The 19,627-nt window shown below is 46.1% G+C and overlaps 1 protein-coding gene across 1 annotated transcript; it reads left to right on the top strand.

The window, feature by feature from the left end:
• Positions 1–39: 39 nt before the first annotated feature.
• RETREG3 (reticulophagy regulator family member 3) lies at positions 40–18,492 on the top strand. The gene is made up of 10 exons (XM_073326135.1): positions 40–341; positions 5,367–5,473; positions 7,691–7,721; positions 9,762–9,888; positions 10,739–10,823; positions 11,255–11,392; positions 11,924–12,003; positions 12,637–12,769; positions 13,692–14,139; positions 16,543–18,492. The coding sequence occupies exons 1-10, from the start codon at positions 157–159 to the stop codon at positions 16,598–16,600; spliced, it is 1,392 nt and encodes a 463-aa protein (XP_073182236.1). The 5' UTR covers positions 40–156; the 3' UTR covers positions 16,601–18,492.
• The last annotated feature ends 1,135 nt before the right edge of the window (positions 18,493–19,627 follow it).

The following is a 19,627-nucleotide window of genomic DNA, read 5'->3' as shown; positions in this document are numbered from 1 at the left end:
GTAGGAAGCCGCCGCCGCCGCCGCCTTTCCGTATAGCAAGATGGCTGCGCTCTGCATTTCCCCAGTGGGGTCCGCCATGCCGCCGCGGCCGGGCTGACCCGGGCCGCCTGTGACGTGCCGGCGCGGGGCGGGGCCCGGCCCCCTGGCGGGGAAGCGATGGCGGCCGCGGCCGGAGGGAGCCGGGCGGGCGAGCGGGAGCGGCGCGTGCGGGCGCTGAGCGCCGCCCTGCGGGCCCGGCTCGGGCCCTACGAGCCGCTGCTGGGCGCGCTGCAGGCCGCGCTGGTCTGGGAGCGGCCGGGCCGCGGCGCGCTGGGCTGGGCGGGCGCGCACGGCGCCTTCTGGTGAGCGGGGCCCGCGGGAGCGCGGCCGGGGGGGGCCTCTCGGGGGGCGGGGCCCGCGGCCGGGGGGGGCCTCTCGGGGGGCGGGGCCCGCGGCCGGGGGGGGCCTCTCGGGGGGCGGGGCCCGCGGCCGGGGGGGGCCTCTCGGGGGGCGGGGCCCGCGGCCGGGGGGGGCCTCTCGGGGGGCGGGGCCCGCGGCCGGGGGGGGCCTCTCGGGGGGCGGGGCCCGCGGCCGGGGGGGGCCTCTCGGGGGGCGGGGCCCGCGGCCGGGGGGGGCCTCTCGGGGGGCGGGGGGGGCCCCCCCCGGCCCCGCCTCGCCCCGGTCTGGGACCCGAGTGCCCCGAACAGGCGGTTTGGTGACCCGGTTTCTGAGAAACAGGTGCCCGGATCCTTCTCCAGCAGGGGCCGGTCGCGGTTGAGCGGCCCTCGGAAGGGGGCGGGCGGCTGGTGTGGGTCGGGGGCCTGTTCGTAAAAGGCTTCCAGGACGGGGGAATTTCAAGGTTACGTTACTCCCAACAGTGCAGTGGGTTTGGACCTCTCGTGTGAGGCCCGGGAGGGCCTGGTAGGCTGGTTTTGGCTTATCGGTCGCAAGATACTTCCGTAGCTCTGGCCGTGGTCTTCCAATAGCCTCATGCAGCGGGGGGCTGACTTGGAACAAGAGAAAAGCCTTTTGCGGTGGTTGTAACACTGTTCTGTTCCTCCTTCCCCCGCCTCCCTGGGGATTTTCCACATCCTACGTCCCTCGCCAACCTTCTGGCTGCGAGAGAATGATGAGGCCCAAAGGGAGCCTGAGTCAATGCTATTAAGTTAACTAAAGAGGATAAATAAGGGTAATTACAAGTGCAGATCCACCCGCCAGGGGCTGAGCATAAGGAACCAGCCCTTCATAGTGAAATGGACTACAATTTAGGCCACTGGGTCTGGCCTTACATCTTCTAAATAACAAAGAAATGAGAGCTAAAGTAACAGTTACATCTTAACAGGTGAAATCAAGCAAAGTCCATCTAGCTGTGTTCTCCTAGCAAAGCCTTGACCAGCTGGCAATTTCATGTAAGAAACAATTCTCAAGTTAGACTAAAAGCAGTAAAATTCAGCAGTGTAAGTGTGAGTATTGTTGATGGGGGTCCCACTCCTGAGGTGCCTGGAACCCAGGCTCCTACTGGCAAAAGTCACATGTTTAGGAAGAGGGAAGATTCAAAGTGGCTGACATTGGGAGCCCTTTCTAGCACATAATGTTCATGTTGAGGTCTCAACTGAGAAAAAGCATTCACAAAAAGTAGGAAATTTATAACAGGGTTTCCTGTTGATCAGCTTGGGCTTCCAGATGTTTAATTTGTTAATCAGAAGGCTGTCTCATCTGACAGTTTTCAGAGTCTGTTTAATCTCCAGGCAGTGTTACAAAAGCAAGGCTGTTTGGACTCGTTTTCCACTCATGGCAGCAGGAGGAGGAGCACATAAAAACACGTTCAGAAGGCTTTACTATACAATCCTTTACCCAGTTATCACTCTGATAGTACTGCGTGGTGACTTGTTTCTGTCAGTGTGACTGTTCAAAATTGGGTACAGTTGCCCAAAGTAACTGTTGAAATCTGTTAACTTGCTTCTATGTTGACTAGTTATTGCAGAGGTCTCATAAGTTCAATCTCAATATCCGGCTCCGGGGGCCCCACAAAGGACTAACTGGGAGTCACAGGAATGGCAGGGAACAAAGTAGTGAGACACAGTAATTATTCAAAGTTGCCACTGCCTGGAGGTACCTGTGTCATTCTCTGAACACTGCATCTGAGGAAGTGAGCTGTAGCTCACGAAAGCTTATGCTCTAATAAATTGGTTAGTCTCTAAGGTGCCACAAGTCCTCCTTTTCTTTTTGCGAATACAGACTAACAGGGCTGTTACTCTGAAACCTCTCTGAACACTGACATTGACAAAGCAAGTAGTAGCTGTAATGGACAGACTGGTTGGGAGAGTAACAGGGAAGTAATTCCCAGTGTGTGTCTTGTGAAGAGGCTACTAAGCTTCATGTTTGTTTAAAGTTCTAATATAAAAATGCCTAAAAGAGAAGTTGTCTCCGTATGTAACCATAACTCTGCTGGAGTTCTTGGAACACGCTCTCGTTATGGTGTTTATACAGACAACGTGACTATGTTGAGGGCGCTTAAACGATCCCTGATATTTAAGCTGCAGGCAATTATCTTCATAGCTTCATGCACTGTGTCCCTCCGTGGTATCCAAATGCCTCATTAGTTTGGTTTTCCTCTTCCATCATGATTTCCATCTGCATTTCCTCCAGGAGGAAATTGTGAAGTGCCCTGAGGGAGGGGAATCACTGTACAGCTGTGCCTCTCAGGAGGAACTGCTTTCATTGGACAATCCTTTATAACCATAAGTGGCTGGTCACATGCTCTTGTTTTGACAGCACTGAACTGTGGTGTTTGTCTAATACCCGGCCATGGTAGGAAGGCTTATGTGAAATTACCTCTTTTGTGCAGTATGTGTTTCTCTGGGTTTTCAACAAATAATCTCCAGATTTATACCACCATTTGGAAAGGGGATAAACTGTTAGCATGCGCTCCCAATCAAATGACTGCGTAGACCCACTTAGCTGTAGTTAATGATTGCTAGGCTATAATTGACCTCTGTGTGTTTTCTTACAAAAGCAAAAATACCCTACATGCATATCTATGTCTTGTGGCTGTATTTTTCCTCCTGTCCCAGTCTGATTCTTCTAGGCATGTAGCCAGTCTTCAGAATTCAACCATTTCTGTTGCTTTCCTTTGTGCATGTACTTCTTGCACTGTGTATTTGTCTGGATGGATTTCAATGCAGCTTATTCATGTTGCCTTATTGACTGCTGAATATTTGAACATTGGGCTGGGGACTTTAAATGATCTGCTTTTCTTCCGAAACTGGATTCACATCTTACAAAATATCACACAGGGTGGGGAGAAATCTAGTGCAGAACTGAGCCAGAACACAACATAAGAATGGTCATACTGGTCAGATCAATGGTCTGTCTAGCCCAGTATCCTGTCTTCCACCAGTGGTCAGTGTCGGATACTTCAGAGGGAATGACCAGAATGAGGGCAGTTATTGAGTGATCTATCTCGTGTCCTGCAGTCCCAGCTGCTGGCAGTCAGAGGTTTAGGGGGACACAGGGCATCTGGTTGCATCCCTGACTTGGAGGACAATCCTCCACAAACGTATCTAATTTTTTGTTCAACCCAGTTAGAGTTCTGGCCTTCACAACATCCCCTGGCAATGAGATACAAAGACTTATTGTGGGTTTTGTGAAGAAGTACTTTGTTATGTGTGTGGGTTTTTTTTTTTTTTTTTTTTAAACCTGCTGCCTATTCATTTCATTGGGTGACCCCCTGGTCCTTGAATCATGGGAAGGAGTAAATAAGACTTCCTGATTCCCGGTCTTCATCCTAGACATGATTTTGTAGACCTCTGTCATATCCCTCTCCTTAGTTGTCACTTTTCTAACCTGAACAGTCCCAGTCTTTTTAACTTCTTTTGAATTTGTAGACGGTTTAATTCTTCAGTCTCTTAAACTACTGGAATGTCTGCTTGTTTTGGTATGGATTATGGATTTTAAACTCTAACTGGCATTGTGCCATGGTGTGACCATGCTATTGGAGCACAAGTGGTGAAATAGCCGTATTGAGATGAGCTACACAGCATTTCTTCTGATTCCATCAGTTTTCTGTCCTTAATCAATCCACAGCAAGCTTTTTTTAATGCTAAATGCGACTTGTCTTTTTGCCTGATCTTTGCCCTGTGAATTCCCTCCATGGGACCTGTCACTTGCTTGGCCCTACCCGCTGGTGCTTTATGCGAGACAAACACATGTCCTGAACAGTCTGTATGATTAAAAATAGATAAGAGCTTTGGTACTGAACCTTACTATTGTCATAATTAAGCAATAATCGCTACAAAATCCGTTAGTTTTACCATTTGACTGATTTAGTTAATAGCCTGAGGGGAAGCTGAAAAGACTGGACAGACATTGAGCTTGTGAGCTATTTCAGCAGCTGAGGAAGATGGGAACTAGGGGTATTGGTGTCAAACTGTTAATTACTCTTTTAGAGTCTCTTTAGCAGCGGATAATTCCAGATGAGCACCATTAAGTTCAGGATTCTGTGTAGGGAGTAGGAAACTCATAGGGAGGGACCTATCTGCAAGCAGAAAACCTCAATACTCAAAACTAACTACCTTTTAAACGAGAAAGTGGGGACGAAGGTGACAGTTTGTGCCTTGGGACCACTGATGGCCTCCACCAAACTAGCTGTAAACTGAGGCTGTGGGGCACAGAAACCCTGAACAAACATGAAACATGTCTTTAAGGTTCTAGAGGCAACTTGGTGTAAAAACAGCCACTTCTTCTACCCCGGCTAGGTGAGTGGAGGACTGGTTGACCTCCCTTTCTCCATCATACAACACTTTCCAGGGTGGCTGGTTAGTCTGAGGTGTAATAGATACAAGACGAAGAACACTCATGAATAAAATGTTTTTGCATCTCCCAATTCCTGATTAATTCAAAAACCACTTTGACTCGGAATTGGAGGCATCTGCCAGATCCTGACTAGTGCACAAAGCCAAGCATCTTTAATGTCAGTGTGGCTTGTGGAAATGCTGACAGACTAACTAGAGTGATGCAAACATCACTCCTCTCATACTGCCTTGCTGCGGTGGTTAGTTGCTGTGCTCCCTGCTCATTCAAGAGAGTAAGATAAAACTGGTGTCTTCAACGTAAATATAAAATTATTTTAGAAATAAATCAGGGTGAGCTCCAAACACCTGAGTAACAAGAATATCCAGTTCCATTAGATCGGATACCAGTCTTGATTTGAGATGTCTGCTGCCCCCGAAGATCAAACAAGCTATTTTCTTACTTCACCCAACCCAGTTGGTCAGTGCATTTAACTAGAGGTGCTAATTTGAGAGGCCTGGTACAACAGTAGAAACAGACCCATGTGCTCACTGCGGACTCTTTCTCTGCTTCTTTTTTTTTTTTTTTTTTTGCAGTTTTTTGGCACTGACTTCCCTTCGGCTGGTGTTCTTGGTTGCATTTGGCCTGATAATAATAGTTTGTTTAGATCAATGGAAGAATAAAATCTGGCCTGAAATTAAAGGTAAGATGCTGCCGTTAGAGCTGGCCCCTGAAAATGACACCTGTTTCTCAACTTCCCACCACACACTCTTGCTCTGCACCATTTGGCTTTAAATATGCCTCAGACAGAGTCACGAAGGGCTAGATTCACAATGGGACTTATGCGGGTGAATTCCAGAACCAGACCCCACGGGGATTCGCAAAACCTCTGCAGAGCTGCTGCCAAACCCTGCATGCGCCTAAATTTGCTCGGCACCTAAGCTTTTGCCGTAAAAGTTCACTAGATGCCTATGTTTTTGTCCCTGAGCACGTGCACTGCAGCCCCATGTGGACATGTGAATGCCTCAGCCCCAGTGCAATGCCCGAACTGGGGAAAGGTGGTCTGCTCCCTGCCTAGCTTGCCAGTGGAGCCCGATCCATTAAACTGCCTCAGAGTGGGCCACAAATGTGAACAGCTGGTAGGGGCGCTTCCCTCATAACTTTTAGCCCAGTGGTTAGGCTACTCACCTATCGTGGGAGAGCCCCTGGTTCAAGTCCCCCCCCACCCACCTGTGCGGGAGAGAATTTGAACAGGGATCTACTACCTTTCAGGTGAGTGCTCTTATATCTGGGCTATGTGATTCTGATGGGAGATGTGCTCTCTCTCCCCCTAATGAAGCTGTCCACAGTGAATAAATGTAAAAAGTTGTTGGAACAGGAGAACTGGATCCTGGGTCTTCCACGTCCTGGGTGAGTGCTCGACCCCCTAGGCTGCAAGTCATTCTCATGCCTGTGCGCTTGTGCGGGCAGTTGTGTTGCTTTCTGGCTCAATGACTTTTAAAAATTATTTTTGCACGGTGAGGTAGCCCCACATCAGAGTATCCTGTAGCCCAGTATTTATGGCCCTTACCTGAGAGGCTGCAGATCCCAGTTCAAATCCCTCCCTTCCCCCCTGAGGTGTACTGGGGGGCGGGGTTAACTGGGGTGTGGAAACCCCCCAGTTTGAGGGCCCTAACCACTTGGCTAAAAGTTCCGAGGGGGGTCTTCCTCCTTCTCCTCTTCCCTCCTTGCACAAGGTGCCTAGTGCCAAGAGCGGGTTTTCAGCTGAGAATCCCAAACAGAAGGAGGTGCCTATCTCAGGGGGGTGCGGCTTAGCACAGACACACAGACCCCACTTGGCTCCTCCCAGTAGTTAGCTTAGGTGAGGAGCCAGTCAGTGACACAATTTGATATTCTAGTAGTGCCCACGATAGATTGACTGCACAGAAGACACAAGTCTGCCCCAATGGGCTTCCAGTTTAAGAAATCGGAGCTTGCAGGATAGGACTGGATGGGTTTTCTCACTTGAACACACTGGAAATTGTTTCAGAGTGTTTGTAAGGTAATAAATGGTGGTTGTCAGAGACCCAGCCTCATTATGGAGATTCTGAGAGGGGCGGAATTGTCAAGAACTGTCAGTTACTTGAATACCAAAGTGTTCAGTAGATCACCAGCTCTAGTGTAGAACTCAGCCATCCTTGCCTTGAACACATGATAAGATTTGATGCACAGCGCACTCACTACCTACAAACAAATCGGTGTGTGATCTGCAGGCTCCCCAGGGGTAACTCCCTGGCTAGCTAGTTGAGGTTAGGTAATAAGCATTAATATGGTCTTCCAAGAGCAACACAAGCTGAGGCATAGAAGCTGGCAGGGATTCCTGGCATCAACTTTCTTTGGAAGGTAGGCAGGCTTATGGTGGCTGTGTGCTGCTAATTGTTTCTACTTATCTTGAGGATTGTATATTCAAGTCCCTCAATAGTCCCAAGCTGTGTCAGTTCTCTAAGCTAGCCTGTCTCTGGGTCACTTATCAACCCCAGTCCAGGAAGTAAGGCTCTCCTGGATGTCTCTGAATTATGAGCAAATCGTCCATCCCTCAGCACACCCAGTATAGTAACAGGTATGTAGGCTGCATTTTGAAACAGAACTGGTAGTTCTTGCTTGTGGTTAAGACTAAAATGAGCTATTAGTGATTTGCAGAACAGAATAGCCATCCAGTCACTCTCTCTAATGGTACCTGTTGTGACACAGAGGGGGAGGGCTGTCTCAGGCTGTCCTATGAGAATATGATGCAGAACAACGGATTTTTGGTTAATTACCTTTATCAGTCACACTGGTTGTTTCCCAACCTCATACAAGTTTTAGTCAAATTCCCGTTAGCTAAGCATTCTTATTGAAAAATTCCTTGTAACTAATTCCGTGTCTGTTCTTAATATTTTAGTGGCAAGATCTGATGAATTGGACAATGAGAGGTATGGAACACTAATTAAATCCCTCTTTTTTTCCCTTCTGGTTTGCTGCTGTGTTGGTACTTTGTGTTATGATGACAGAACTCGCTCATTTTTTGCACATGCTTGTCGTACCTGCTCAGCTTCAGAGGAAGCATTGAAGGGGGGTTCTGTTCGGCCTCTGCCACAAGCTTTTGTTCTGACCTTGGGCCAGTCACTGAACCTCTCCCTGCCCACACAGCCTCTTGTGTAAAATGGGGATAATGTTCACGTCGGCTTTGTAAAGACCCCACTACGTTAAAGTTTTCTGTGGTGCCTTTAAAGTTCATTGAGAGCTTCCTTGCAAGTGTGACAGAATAACCTTTTTTGAAACAAGAGAACTTGTCAAACTTCTCTGACCAGAGCTGGATTTACTGCAGGCTTCCCTGGTGGTTAGTGTGCCCCCGAGTGCAGCATTAACAACAAAACTAGAACTCTTGGGGTTTTGTCCTCCATAACAGTACTTTCCTCTCTCCAGGCACAGCTTACATAGAAATGGCCAGACTGGGTCAGACCAATGGTCCATCTAGCCCGGTATCCTGTCTTCCGACAGTGGCCAGTGCCTCAAGTCTCAGAGGGGATGAACAGAACAGGGCAATTTCTGTCCATCCCCTGCAGTCCAGTCCCAGCTTCTGGCAGTCAGAGGTTTAGGGACACCCACAGCATGGATTGTGTCTCTGGCCATCTTGGCTAACAGCCATTGAGGAATCTATCCTTCATGAACATATCTAGTTCTTTTTTTAACCCAGTTACACTTTTGGCCTTCACAACATCACCTGGCAATGAATTCCACAGGTTGACTGCGAAGAAATACTTTGTTTTGTTCATTTTAAACCTGCTGTCTATTAATTTCATTGGGTGATCCCTGGTTCTGATGTTATATGAAGGGGTAAATAACACTTCCTTATTAACTTTCTCCACACAGTTCATGATTTTATAGACCTGTCATATCTTCCCTTATTTGCCTGTTTTCTAAGCTAAACTATCCCACTCTTTTAAATCGCTCCTTGTATGGAGCTGTTCTACACCCCTAATAATTTTGGTGCCCTTTTCTGTACCGTTTCCAGTTCTAATGCCCTTTGTTTTAGATGGTGTGACCAAAACTGCACACAGTATTCAAGATGTGGGTGTACGATGGGTTTATACAGTGACATTATATTTTCTCTCTCCTTATTTATCCCTTTGCTAATGGTTCCTCACAGACTAGCTTTTTCTTGTCTGCTCTGTTGTTCACTTGCACTAAATAGCCAAATCAATCTTTCGAAAGTTTACATTGTAAAACCCCTCAAATGTTAGAAAACCACCTAATCAGGTGGTCACAAAAGCGTGTCTCTTGTGAGTGACCTGGCACAGGAGGAAGCAGTCTTCCGAAGGCACAGATACCATGTGACCTAAGGTTAATGAGCATGAGCAGGCGCTACCAAAAGTAGCCTTTCAGAAGTGACAACGAATTTCCACTAACTAGGTCACAGGGCTCCTTGGAAACTTGGCACTGAATTCTTGCAGGGGGTGGGGAGGTGTAAACACCAAGAAATAACTTGAATGTACTGGCTAAATCCCCCTGCCTCAGCCTTAGCTGAACTAAAAGATGAAGCTTCAAGCAGGGCTTTCCTCCATTTCACTGTAACTCAGTCTAAACTGTGTTAGTGATCGCCAAAATCCTTGTGTGCTTTAATCGGATGCACGTGATTGTTATGGGAGTTTGCACAACATGGGGCCTGCCAGCTGCTTTTAACATCCAACAACTCGCAAGTTCTTGCATTCTAATTGCCGTACTCAGCTAATTATTAGCTGTCTAATTTAAAGAAAACTGGGGTGTATATCAAATGGCAGATGGGTCTAGCTATTTGATTTTTTCCAAGTGATAGGTCTGGTGTTCCAGACTTAGGGCAGCTGGTGGAGGGAGGAGAAAGTGCTTTTGAAACAATGCTTCTGTAATGAAGAGTGCCCTATATTAAGGTCAGTTTAGTAACACCATGTGGCTCAGTAGACACCTGCGCACTAATTATTCTGCCTTCTCTGTAGCTGGGGCTATGTTCACCCTCAGTTGCTGAGTGTGCCGGAGCTGTGTCACCATTTAGCTGATGGATGGGTTACTGGGGTCACCTTCTTAAGGAACCTCTTCGTTTTCAAAAAGCAAAATCCTGGCAAGGTAAGAGTACACGTACTTGGGCAAACTAAACCCCTGGCATCTAATCTTTGATGCAGACAGCCACTCTGTGTATTGAAGGAGCATCCAGAATGGGTACATGTGTTCCAAACATAAGATGTTCCCTGCCCCCGAAGAGCTCCCACTCTGAAAAAGGGAGGTGGAAAGGGATAGAACATACAAGCGAGCGGGGCGGGGAGGTGGCAACTTTGCTTGTTTTCATTTTGTTTTATTTAGCTGTAAATGTAGCTGTTCCTTCTGTGGGTATTGGTCTGAAGTGTCTGTGATTAACCTCACAGTTCTTTCCCTGAGTCTGGCTTTTAATAACTTAAAATCCAAACCAGGAAGTGGTTTGAGAATCTTTTTTTTTCCCCCCCTCACTTCCTATAGAAAAGAGAACCAGTGTTAGCCTAGTGACAACTGTGATTGTATGAGTAGTATGAAGAGGCTGAATAATTAGACGCTTATTACTGTGATTGCAGCCTCATGAAACATGCCCCTACTCCCTCCTTTGGAAGGGACCGTCTCCCATAACCTTACATTTGCTTGTCAGCACAGACACTGTAGAATCTTACCCTACCTACAGCAGCGAGCAGTACCTTAAGTTCCCTTTAAATTGCCACGGTGTCTTGGGATGATAGACAAAAACTCTTAAAATGAGACGTTTTGGTACCTATTCTAATGAAATACGATTGCCTAAGACGACCGGAGTATCCAAACAGTGTTGCTGATATTTGATCTGTTGCTTCTTGGCCTGGAACTCTCAAGAAAACAACCCAATTACACCAGCTGAAGTCACCTGATTTGGTTATTTTAATGCTATGGAAACTCATGCTTTCTACTATGCCTCCAGTTTTGCCTTTTAGTGTGTGGAATCTTTACTTTCTTGGCTGTTCTGGGCCGGTACATTCCTGGACTCTTGCTCTCATACCTTATGCGTAAGTACAACATTCCTCAGTCAAACAAGGTATTGTAAACAGAGAGCTGGGGCAGTATCTCGAACGTAGACTCAGAGGTGCAGCGGATATGAGCAGCTAAAATTCTGACACATACAATATAAAATGCGGTTGCTCTTGTGCTAGGATGTTAGTGTTAGGAGAGATTGGCCAGCTAGTCCCCAATATGCTCTGTGTGCATGTCTGTGTAGGCAGTTATGTGCAGTAAATGCTCTAGTATGTTGCTATCTTAGTTCTAGTAAGTCAGCACAGATCTGTACTGCTCTCAACCTAGCTTCTGACGCATTGGATTGTGTGCATACAGGACAGCAAAACTGAGTTTTGTATCTGTATACTGCATCCCAAAACACTCGATTGACAGATCTGCCAAGTAGCACAGGCAAGTTTCTAACCAGCTTCCCCATTTACCTCAGTGCTCTTCATCCTGCTATGGCCTCTCGCGGTGTACCACAGACTGGGGCAACGCATGTACATGAAGCTGGAGCCAGCTCTGCAGCGGCTGGATTTCAGCGTTCGAGGATACATGATGTCAAAGCAACGAGTGAAGCAATGTAAGATTCCAAGAGTTTCTGAAACTAACCAGACAAACAGCCAGCCCTTGAAATCTACAAACAGATGCTGACATGAACCCCCAGTCATGGGGCGTGAAGGCAACTGATGTGTTGTACAGCATTCATTTTGAGTTCTGTTGTCAAATATTCGCAGCTCCTCCACGGAGATGAAGTTGTGCAACTACACAGGGTCCCTGCTTTCTACAAATTCCCAATGGCTCCTTTCCCCTTTCTCAGCTGTGGGAACGCAAAAGCACTAAGTGTTGCTTGGTGAAAGCTGATTTTTGTTTGTAGCCTCTCTCTCCAGTGTGAGGTTGCTGCTGAGCTTTGTTCTATTTGGCACTAGATCTGCAGCAGCCCAAACCAGTAATTACAGAGCCCACGTTTAACACAACAGCTTTTCGATCTGTGATAGACTGACACCCTTTGGTCTACATTTGAAGTGACTTTCTGCTCAGCCTAACATTATGCTTAAATGTTGCCTTGTCTGCCCTGACAATAATGGGAGATTTCTGCTCTGACTCATGGCAGTGCGCCAGCGAGCGCTGAACCAGGAGCCTGCTGATGCTGGGAGTGACAGTGAAGAAGAACTTGCTGCATTCTGTCCCAAGGTAACCAGGCATCTCTGCAAATTTCAAAGTCAAGCAAGAAAGCCTCCAGTGCATTGAAGTCTTTTGTGTGTCTGAATCAGATTTGTGATAAAACGGCAGCCTTGGAATGCTCTCTGGCCCCGCGCCTAGGGTATCGGGTGGAGAGGAACATCTGGGCAGAGTCTGGCTGCAGGCTTTCATATACTGTCAAGCCTTCCTGTGCTCCGAGATTAGTCTGGCTGCAGTGCTCTCAACCCACTCAGTTAAACCCACATCTTATCTGTGTATCTTTAAAAGCTTGAGCTTTCCAGTCCTTCAGTCTGAAGGACCTAACTCTCAAAGGGATCTCTGTTCTCTTTTCCACACCCCTGCTACCAATCCTGTCCCAAGCCAGAGGTTGCACCTGAATTGGCCATCAGGGTATTGGGGAGCAGTGTGGAGCCAGCACACCACACCCCTCCTCTTCCAACACCTTAGGGACTAATGCCCCTCCTTCACAGTGCTCCCCGCCCAGGGGTAGCAATGCAGCAAGCAAGTCTCACATGGGAGCCTGACATGCTGGGTCATGGGAATCTTTCTACCTTGGAGCACAGAAACAATCTTAGCCAGTAGGACTGATGTTCTTCTAATTATATTTTCTTCTCTGCTTCAAAGCTGGATGATTCTGTAGTTGCTAAGGAACTGACTATCTCCGACTCTGAGCATTCAGATGCTGAAGTTTCCTACACTGAGAATGGGACGTTTAACCTGTCAAGGGGACAGACTCCACTGACTGAGGGATCTGAAGGTGAGAGAGAAGAAACAGTCTCCTAAAGGCAAAGGGACTCTACTCTTCAGGGTGGTGGATGCTGAGGAGGGAAATGAGGGAAATCGACCAGATGCATTTCCTGAGAATTGAGCTCTGGTGTATAATGTTCACCTGCTAGTTGCCACACGATGAAGAGCTCCTTGTCCTGTCTGAATAGATCCCGTTTCCACATACGGTGCCTAGATAGTCTGTTTACAGCTACCAAAAGAGGGAATGTAAGCCTAAGCCGTCAGGCCAGGCCTTCTGCAAAATGGTCTGACTAGAAAGTGTCTGCCAGGGCAGGCACACAGATGATCTAAGCCTTTTCAGTATGAAAATGTGGCACTGATATAACTGAAGGTGTCCTTTTAAACCAAGGCAGCTAAACTCATGCAAATTCCTGGGTAGATGCTTATTCTGGTTTACCTTAATCAGTTCCTAATTAACTTGAGAGAAACTGAAGTAAGCCTGGTTTAAACAGAGATGAGTGTCCACACAGCAGTTTGTACCAGTTTAGTTAAATCAGTTCAAAGTGTAACACCTATAGTAAAACCAGTCAATATACTCTCATAGCTGAGTCCTTAGTCTCAGAGGGTTCAACATCTGAGTACCCTCTGCTGGCTGACTGTGAAAGAAGCCTGGGAGGACATGGTTTCTCTCCGCACTAGCTGTCCCCTGCAGTATCCTCACTCTCTTGGTTAAGAGAGCAACTTTTGTCAGTCATGGCTGCCAAAGGAAAGTGACACTAAGTGTAGTTTGGTCAGAGGAGGCAAGTGGGTAGTTTATTTGGGGACCAGGATAATGGTTTCTTTCATCAAAGATGGCTGAACTCTGCAGAGGATCAGTATGACACTGTCTGTCATGCTTGCCTGATGGATTTGGATAGCCCGTAAGCTTACAGCTGTTTCTTTTTCCCTTCTAGATCTTGATGGTCACAGTGACCCTGAAGAATCTTTTGCCAGGGATCTCCCTGACTTCCCTTCCATAAATCCAGAGGTGACTGGAATAGATGATGAAGATGACACCAGCATTGGGATTCCCAGCCTTGCTTACCGCTCGCAAGGCATGGAAGACCTGCGTCACCCATATGACCAAGAAGAAGCTGTCCCTGCGCTCCTACTAGGGGCACTGCCCTCTGCAAACAATCTTACAAATAACTTAGCTGGATTTGTCACCAGAGGCATGATACAATTAGCCTTGTCAGGAGCCTCTCAGCCAGGCCCTTTATGCAGTGACAATCCCCAGAGAGGCACGAAAACCTATCTTAGAACCTCCAGCTCCGATTTGGACACCGATGCAGAAGGGGATGACTTTGAACTGTTGGATCAGTCAGAGCTGATCCAGCTGGATCCAGCTGGCTCCCGAGGCCAGTAAGCAATCATACTTCCTTCCCTTCTGATTTTTCTGTCCTGAGTAGCAGAGGGGAATCTTCAGCAGAAAAAGCGTTGTACAGTAATGGAAATTGTCTCCTGTGGGTACAAGTAGTAGGGCAACCAGTCGTGGCTGGGTACATCACGGTGGTGTGAATTTGTAGGGCTAGCTTGGATTTCAAAATAAACCATGCTTTGGTAGTTCACAGGGCAGAGGCTTTTGCTGCAATAGCCCCAGTCGCACCCACACATCACTCTGCATTGTCTCCTGTGACGCTCCTTGCCCTCGCCCAAACCTGCTCACTTGAAACGATAACTGCTGCGTGTGTCTGCCGCTGTAGTGCCCCGTGGCAGACCGACTTCAGTTTCAGTTAGGAATGTTCTTGCACCAGCCCAGACACTCAGCAGAAGGTGAACAGGACTGGTTTCCTCTTAAAAACCTGGATTATGCTATTTTAACTTAAAATTCCTTACTCCTAAGTCGTTCACAAAAACAACTGACGTTTCTCCCTCCTCACTCAGTAGTATCCAGCTGTCTTGGGTAGAAAAAACAACCTTGGTATTGCTGACGTAATGGCAAAAGCAGTATCCTCACAAGTAATGACAGAATTCATATTGCTCCCATCAAAACTCAAGCTTTCCAGTGATGCTAGTTTATAAAAGTCATAATGGCAATAACTCATCTACTGTGCTGGTTCCAGCCCTTCGGGGAGCGTCTCTGTGCAGCAGCTGCTATTGCATTGGATTGACACTCTGCAGAACTAAATTCTCCCACTTTACTCCAGAGCAGCTACTGCCTGGGCAATAGCAATACGACCTTCCACACCCTGCCCCGGCATGGAACTCCTTAGGTGCTGTGGAGGGACTTCCTGATGGGGGTGGAGGGGATTCGATCTCCATGGCCCATTTCGTTCTTGGCCTCTGTGACATTGCCTTGTCTGAGGGAGTATTGTGCAGTGAGGACTCCTGTCCACTAGGCCACCAGCTCATGTCACACACGCCACCAAACAACTGGGAGATGGTGGCTATTTTTGGTCACTTTTAGACTTGAGCCAGCAACCTGAAGGGGAGGCTCTGTAAAGTGACCGGCCTGAGCCATCCAGTCCCTAAATTTCCCAATGCTTTTCTAAGCCACAGAAATTGATACCGATTACACTTGTGCAGCAAGCAGCTTATCTCTTCAGGGAAATTTTCTTGTTCAGTTCGATTCTAGCTTTCATTTTATTTGTGCATTTTTAAGTCAAAGTTAGGCTGAATGCAGACTACTTGTCTGGAAATCGTGGCCATATAGAAATCTAAGCTATAAAATGGACATATGTTGGTATTGGATTTAAATTCAGGAATTAGGTGACCTTCCTAGGTTATGAATAAGAAAAAAACTATGGATGTTTTATCCATAATTAGTATTAAATCAACCTGGTAGGTTAAAAATCAACCTTAGCTATGGTGCAGCAAGGGCACCCCATAATAACCAAAATGGACATGGGCCTAAATTGGCATTGAAAACAAAATATAGAAATAGCTCCAACCCCAAATCCTTAATTGGGTTAATTTGGATACTGTATGTACTTGGCTTTTATACAGTCTTAAAATTACTCATTAAAAATACAAAGATCTTGTTCACTGAGCTTGGAAAGGAATCAGTGCTCTTTACCTACTGTCAGACCTTCTTCTAGCTGCCTCTGATGATACTCCTGCCTCAGTACTGAGGTATCCAGTGAGGCTGGGATTATCCCAGTACCATGGATATGACTACAGAAAGTGCTCTTTGTAGGCTGCCTTCTCAGGAGTCTCTTGTCACTGCCTACAGCTTTCATGTCAGTAAATGGCGATTTCTCTTGGTTTGCAGGCTACATTAACACATGCAAAAGACTCATATCACTTGGGAGCAATAACTAAATGAGCCACTAACTAGCACTTTAAATTGAAACCATAAACCTGAGACTAGATGCTAAAATCTACTTAGTATAGTCATTCTGCTCACCTACAAGGCTCTGATGGGTGTCCTCCTCAGCTGATCTAGTGAAACTTTAATCCTTATTGGTAAGGGATTTTCTGGGAATAATTCTTGAACGTTAGAGGAGCATATTGCTGTAAACTACCACGTTACTGGAACTGCCTTTCACCAAGGGCATGGAATGGGTTTGGAGAGCAGATCTCAACCTGTCACGCTTGACAGGTTGTCAGTCTCACTTTGGGAGTTGAGAGGTTTTCAAACTGGTGATGGGAGGCCTGTGTTATAGGGAAGAGTAGCTGCCTCTTACAGTGTCAGGCACTAGATTCTGGAACCAAGCACAGCAGCAGCCAAGGCATGCATACTCATGGTTTTGTTAAACAAAAGCCCTATGTGAGCACTTTGCAAACACTGAAATGAACCTTGTCATAAGACTTAATGTCTTGCAGATCGTTTGAAGAAAATGGAATCTCACTGTGCCAAACTGTACTGCTATTGCATGAGTAACTTACAGCACCAGAGGCTCAAACTTCAGGAGCAACTTGACAAGTTGACTTTTTTTAAACCTGGAAAAAGTATTTAACTCTTATGTGATATCTTGCCTTTTTCCAACTGTTCCCTCTTCTCTGCTGTGAGGAAGAACAGACCATGTATGAAATCATCCTTTTACACTCCATAGTGGTGTTAATACCATGCTGTAAAACTGTTCAGAAGTTCTGGTGACCCTAAGTACTTTAAAACAAGATTTGCAGCTCCCCAAGTCAATGGAAGCGCTCTAAACTCAGCTGGCTTTATTGGACAACTGGATAGATTAATTGTATCAGATCAGGATAAAACAAGTCAATATAAATCTGGTGTGGTGGTGTTCTCTGAAACATCCCTGTTTAAATGCATCTCTTTGTAAGCAATCAGCATAATCAAAACCAGAACTGAAAAAAAACAATGCTAGGTGCTAATTATAGCCTATTTTCAGATGCATCTACTAGTGATTTAAGAGTCTGTGAACACCCAGTTTATTCCCTGGAGTACTAACACTTCCTGTATCACAGACTCGTTTCTTCAGCCATCCCTTTGACCCCAACCCCCACACCCCACCCAAAAAAAAAAAAAAAAAAGGCTGTGTGTCATGGGGGAGCAGAGCTAGGACGCTGGTGTTCTGAGCATGGATCTCCTACGGATTGCCTTCTCTGCCACCGGGCAAGTAACTTTGCTTCTCCATACTTGTTGCTATTTAGAAGTTATTTGCCTCTTATGGGGGCTGTCAAGGAAGAGAAAATAAACCAATCCATGATGAGCAGTATAGGTTTCCCCCAGACTATTACCACTGCTTTTTCTAGTGCAGGCTCCAAAACGAAGCTTCATACACACAGTGTTGTGAATTTTTGGCTCTATATTTTCATACTCATTACAGCCCTCCTTGTCCATTGTGTATTCACTACCATGCCTTTTAAAGCTGAAGAAGAATGCCGTACTCCACTTAAATCTCTGAAAATTCTTATGAGTTATGTCTTTACTAGTATACAGTGTTGTTGTAGCAGTGTTGATCCCAGGATATTTTATCTTTACTAGTGGCAGTCGACCTGTCTTTTCTCTTGTAGGGCCAGATAGAAAACCAACACCTTCTGCTGACTAAGGGGGACGTTTTTTCTTTAATATTCTCTGCTGAAGAAAATAACTCTTGCAGCAGAACACCCCAAACGGTCTGTAACTATGGATGGGTGATGGGCACCTCTAGGTCAAAGTGCTTCCTTTGCTGGGGTGCAGGAAGGGAGAGCTAACGCATTGTAACAAATGTTCTCGGCTGTGGCTCAAGTGATACTAGGGCCACTTAAATATAATTCTTTGGAATACGCCTGACCTCCCCCCCCTCCCCCGGGGAGCAGAGTTCACCTGGTTTTGTGAACAATGTGAGACTTTGGCGGGGGAGGAATCTTGTGATTTTACATTTTAATAGCTCTCTGGCAGTTTCCAAGATCTTTAGTAACTTGTGAAAATGTGTAAATTTGCTCAGCTGAAACTTTCTGTAGACCAGCATATTCACTGTGAAAGCATCTAATTCCAGCTGAAGTTGCACCATCTCTAGAATTCATTAGTTTAGGATTTTATGACTTTAAATCATAGCATTTTAAGACACATGATACCACCCTGCCCTTTTTGGCCAAATAATAATGTGAAGTCAGTCGTCACGAAGTCAGTGACGTTCCTAGTGAAACTATACACCCGAAGGCTTGCATAGGACAGCGTGCAGTGCTCTGTAACTTTTAAATGGGTTGGTTTTGATATCATTGGTGTGGCAATATCATCCTTTGTGTTTACAGTAGCCACCCTTGTGAACATTTGAGTCATTTGTCAGTTTGCAATTTTTTGAAGTGAGTTAAGTAAAATGTTGATAATAAGAACTTAGTTTTTGTCTTTATTTTTTTATATATTCTACTGGCTCGTAGTAGGTGGAATTAAACACCTGGTTCGTGCAAGCAGTGTCCCCCGATAGGGACAGCTCTGCCCTGGGGCCACAGAGTAACCCCTCCCTGGTGGGGGAGAGGATGGACAGCTCTGTCCTTGGGTGGGGGAGACAGACAACTTTTAAGAAGGGCTCTAGAGGTGATCCTGGCAATTACAGACCAGTAAGTCTAACATCAGTACTGGGCAAATTAGTTGAAACAATAGTAAAGAATAAAATTGTCAGACACATAGAAGAACATAAATTGTTGCACAAAAGTCAACATGGTTTCTGTAAAAGGAGATCATGTCTTACTAATCTATTAGAGTTCTTTGAGGGGATCAACAAACATGTGGACAAGGGGGATCTAGTGGATATAGTGTACTTAGATTTCCAGAAAGCCTTTGACAAGGTCCCTCACCAAAGGCTCTTATGTAAATTAAGTTGTCATGGGATAAAAGGGAAGACCCTTTCATCTATCGAGACTGGTTAAAAGACAGGGAACAAAGGGTAGGAATAAATGGTAAATTTTCAGACTGGAGAGGAGTAACTAGTGGTGTTCCCCAAGGGTCAGTCCTAGGACCAATCTTATTCAACTTATTCATAAATGATTTGGAGGAAGGGGTAAACAGTGAGGTGGCAAAGTTCACAGATGATACTAAACTGCTCAAGATAGTTAAGACCAAAGCAGACTGTGAAGAACTTCGAAAAGATCTCACAAAACTTATGTCGTTGGGCAACAAAATGGCAAATGAAATTTAATGTGGATAAATGTAAAGTAATGCACATTGGAAAAAATAACCCCAACTATACATACAATCTGATGGGGGCTAATTTAGCTACAACTAATCGGGAGAAAGATCTTGGAGTCATCGTGGATAGTTCTCTGAAGACGTCCCCGCAGTGTGCAGCAGCATTCAAAACAAACGGGATGTTAGGAATCTTTAAAAAAGGGATAGAGAATAAGACGGAGAATATCTTATTGCCCTTATATAAATCCATGGTATGCCCACATCTTGAATACTGCATACAGATGTGGTCCCCTCATCTCAAAAAAGATACACTGGCATTAGAAAAGGTTCAGAAAAGGGCAA

This window comes from Lepidochelys kempii, chromosome 27, assembly GCF_965140265.1.
Source record: "Lepidochelys kempii isolate rLepKem1 chromosome 27, rLepKem1.hap2, whole genome shotgun sequence".
Classification (NCBI taxonomy): Eukaryota; Metazoa; Chordata; order Testudines; family Cheloniidae; genus Lepidochelys; species Lepidochelys kempii.
Note: the sequence above shows the minus strand (reverse complement) of the source record. Positions and strands in the feature narration are given on the sequence as shown.

Bases quoted from the DNA above. Each gene is read 5' to 3' on its own strand.
- RETREG3 (XM_073326135.1), top strand. From the start codon at position 157: ATGGCGGCCGCGGCCGGAGGGAGCCGGGCGGGCGAGCGGGAGCGGCGC. The intron at 9,889-10,738 runs GTAAGAGTACAC...CTATGCCTCCAG, and splicing joins AAAAGCAAAATCCTGGCAAG to TTTTGCCTTTTAGTGTGTGG. The intron at 14,140-16,542 runs GTAAGCAATCAT...AATGTCTTGCAG, and splicing joins CCAGCTGGCTCCCGAGGCCA to ATCGTTTGAAGAAAATGGAA.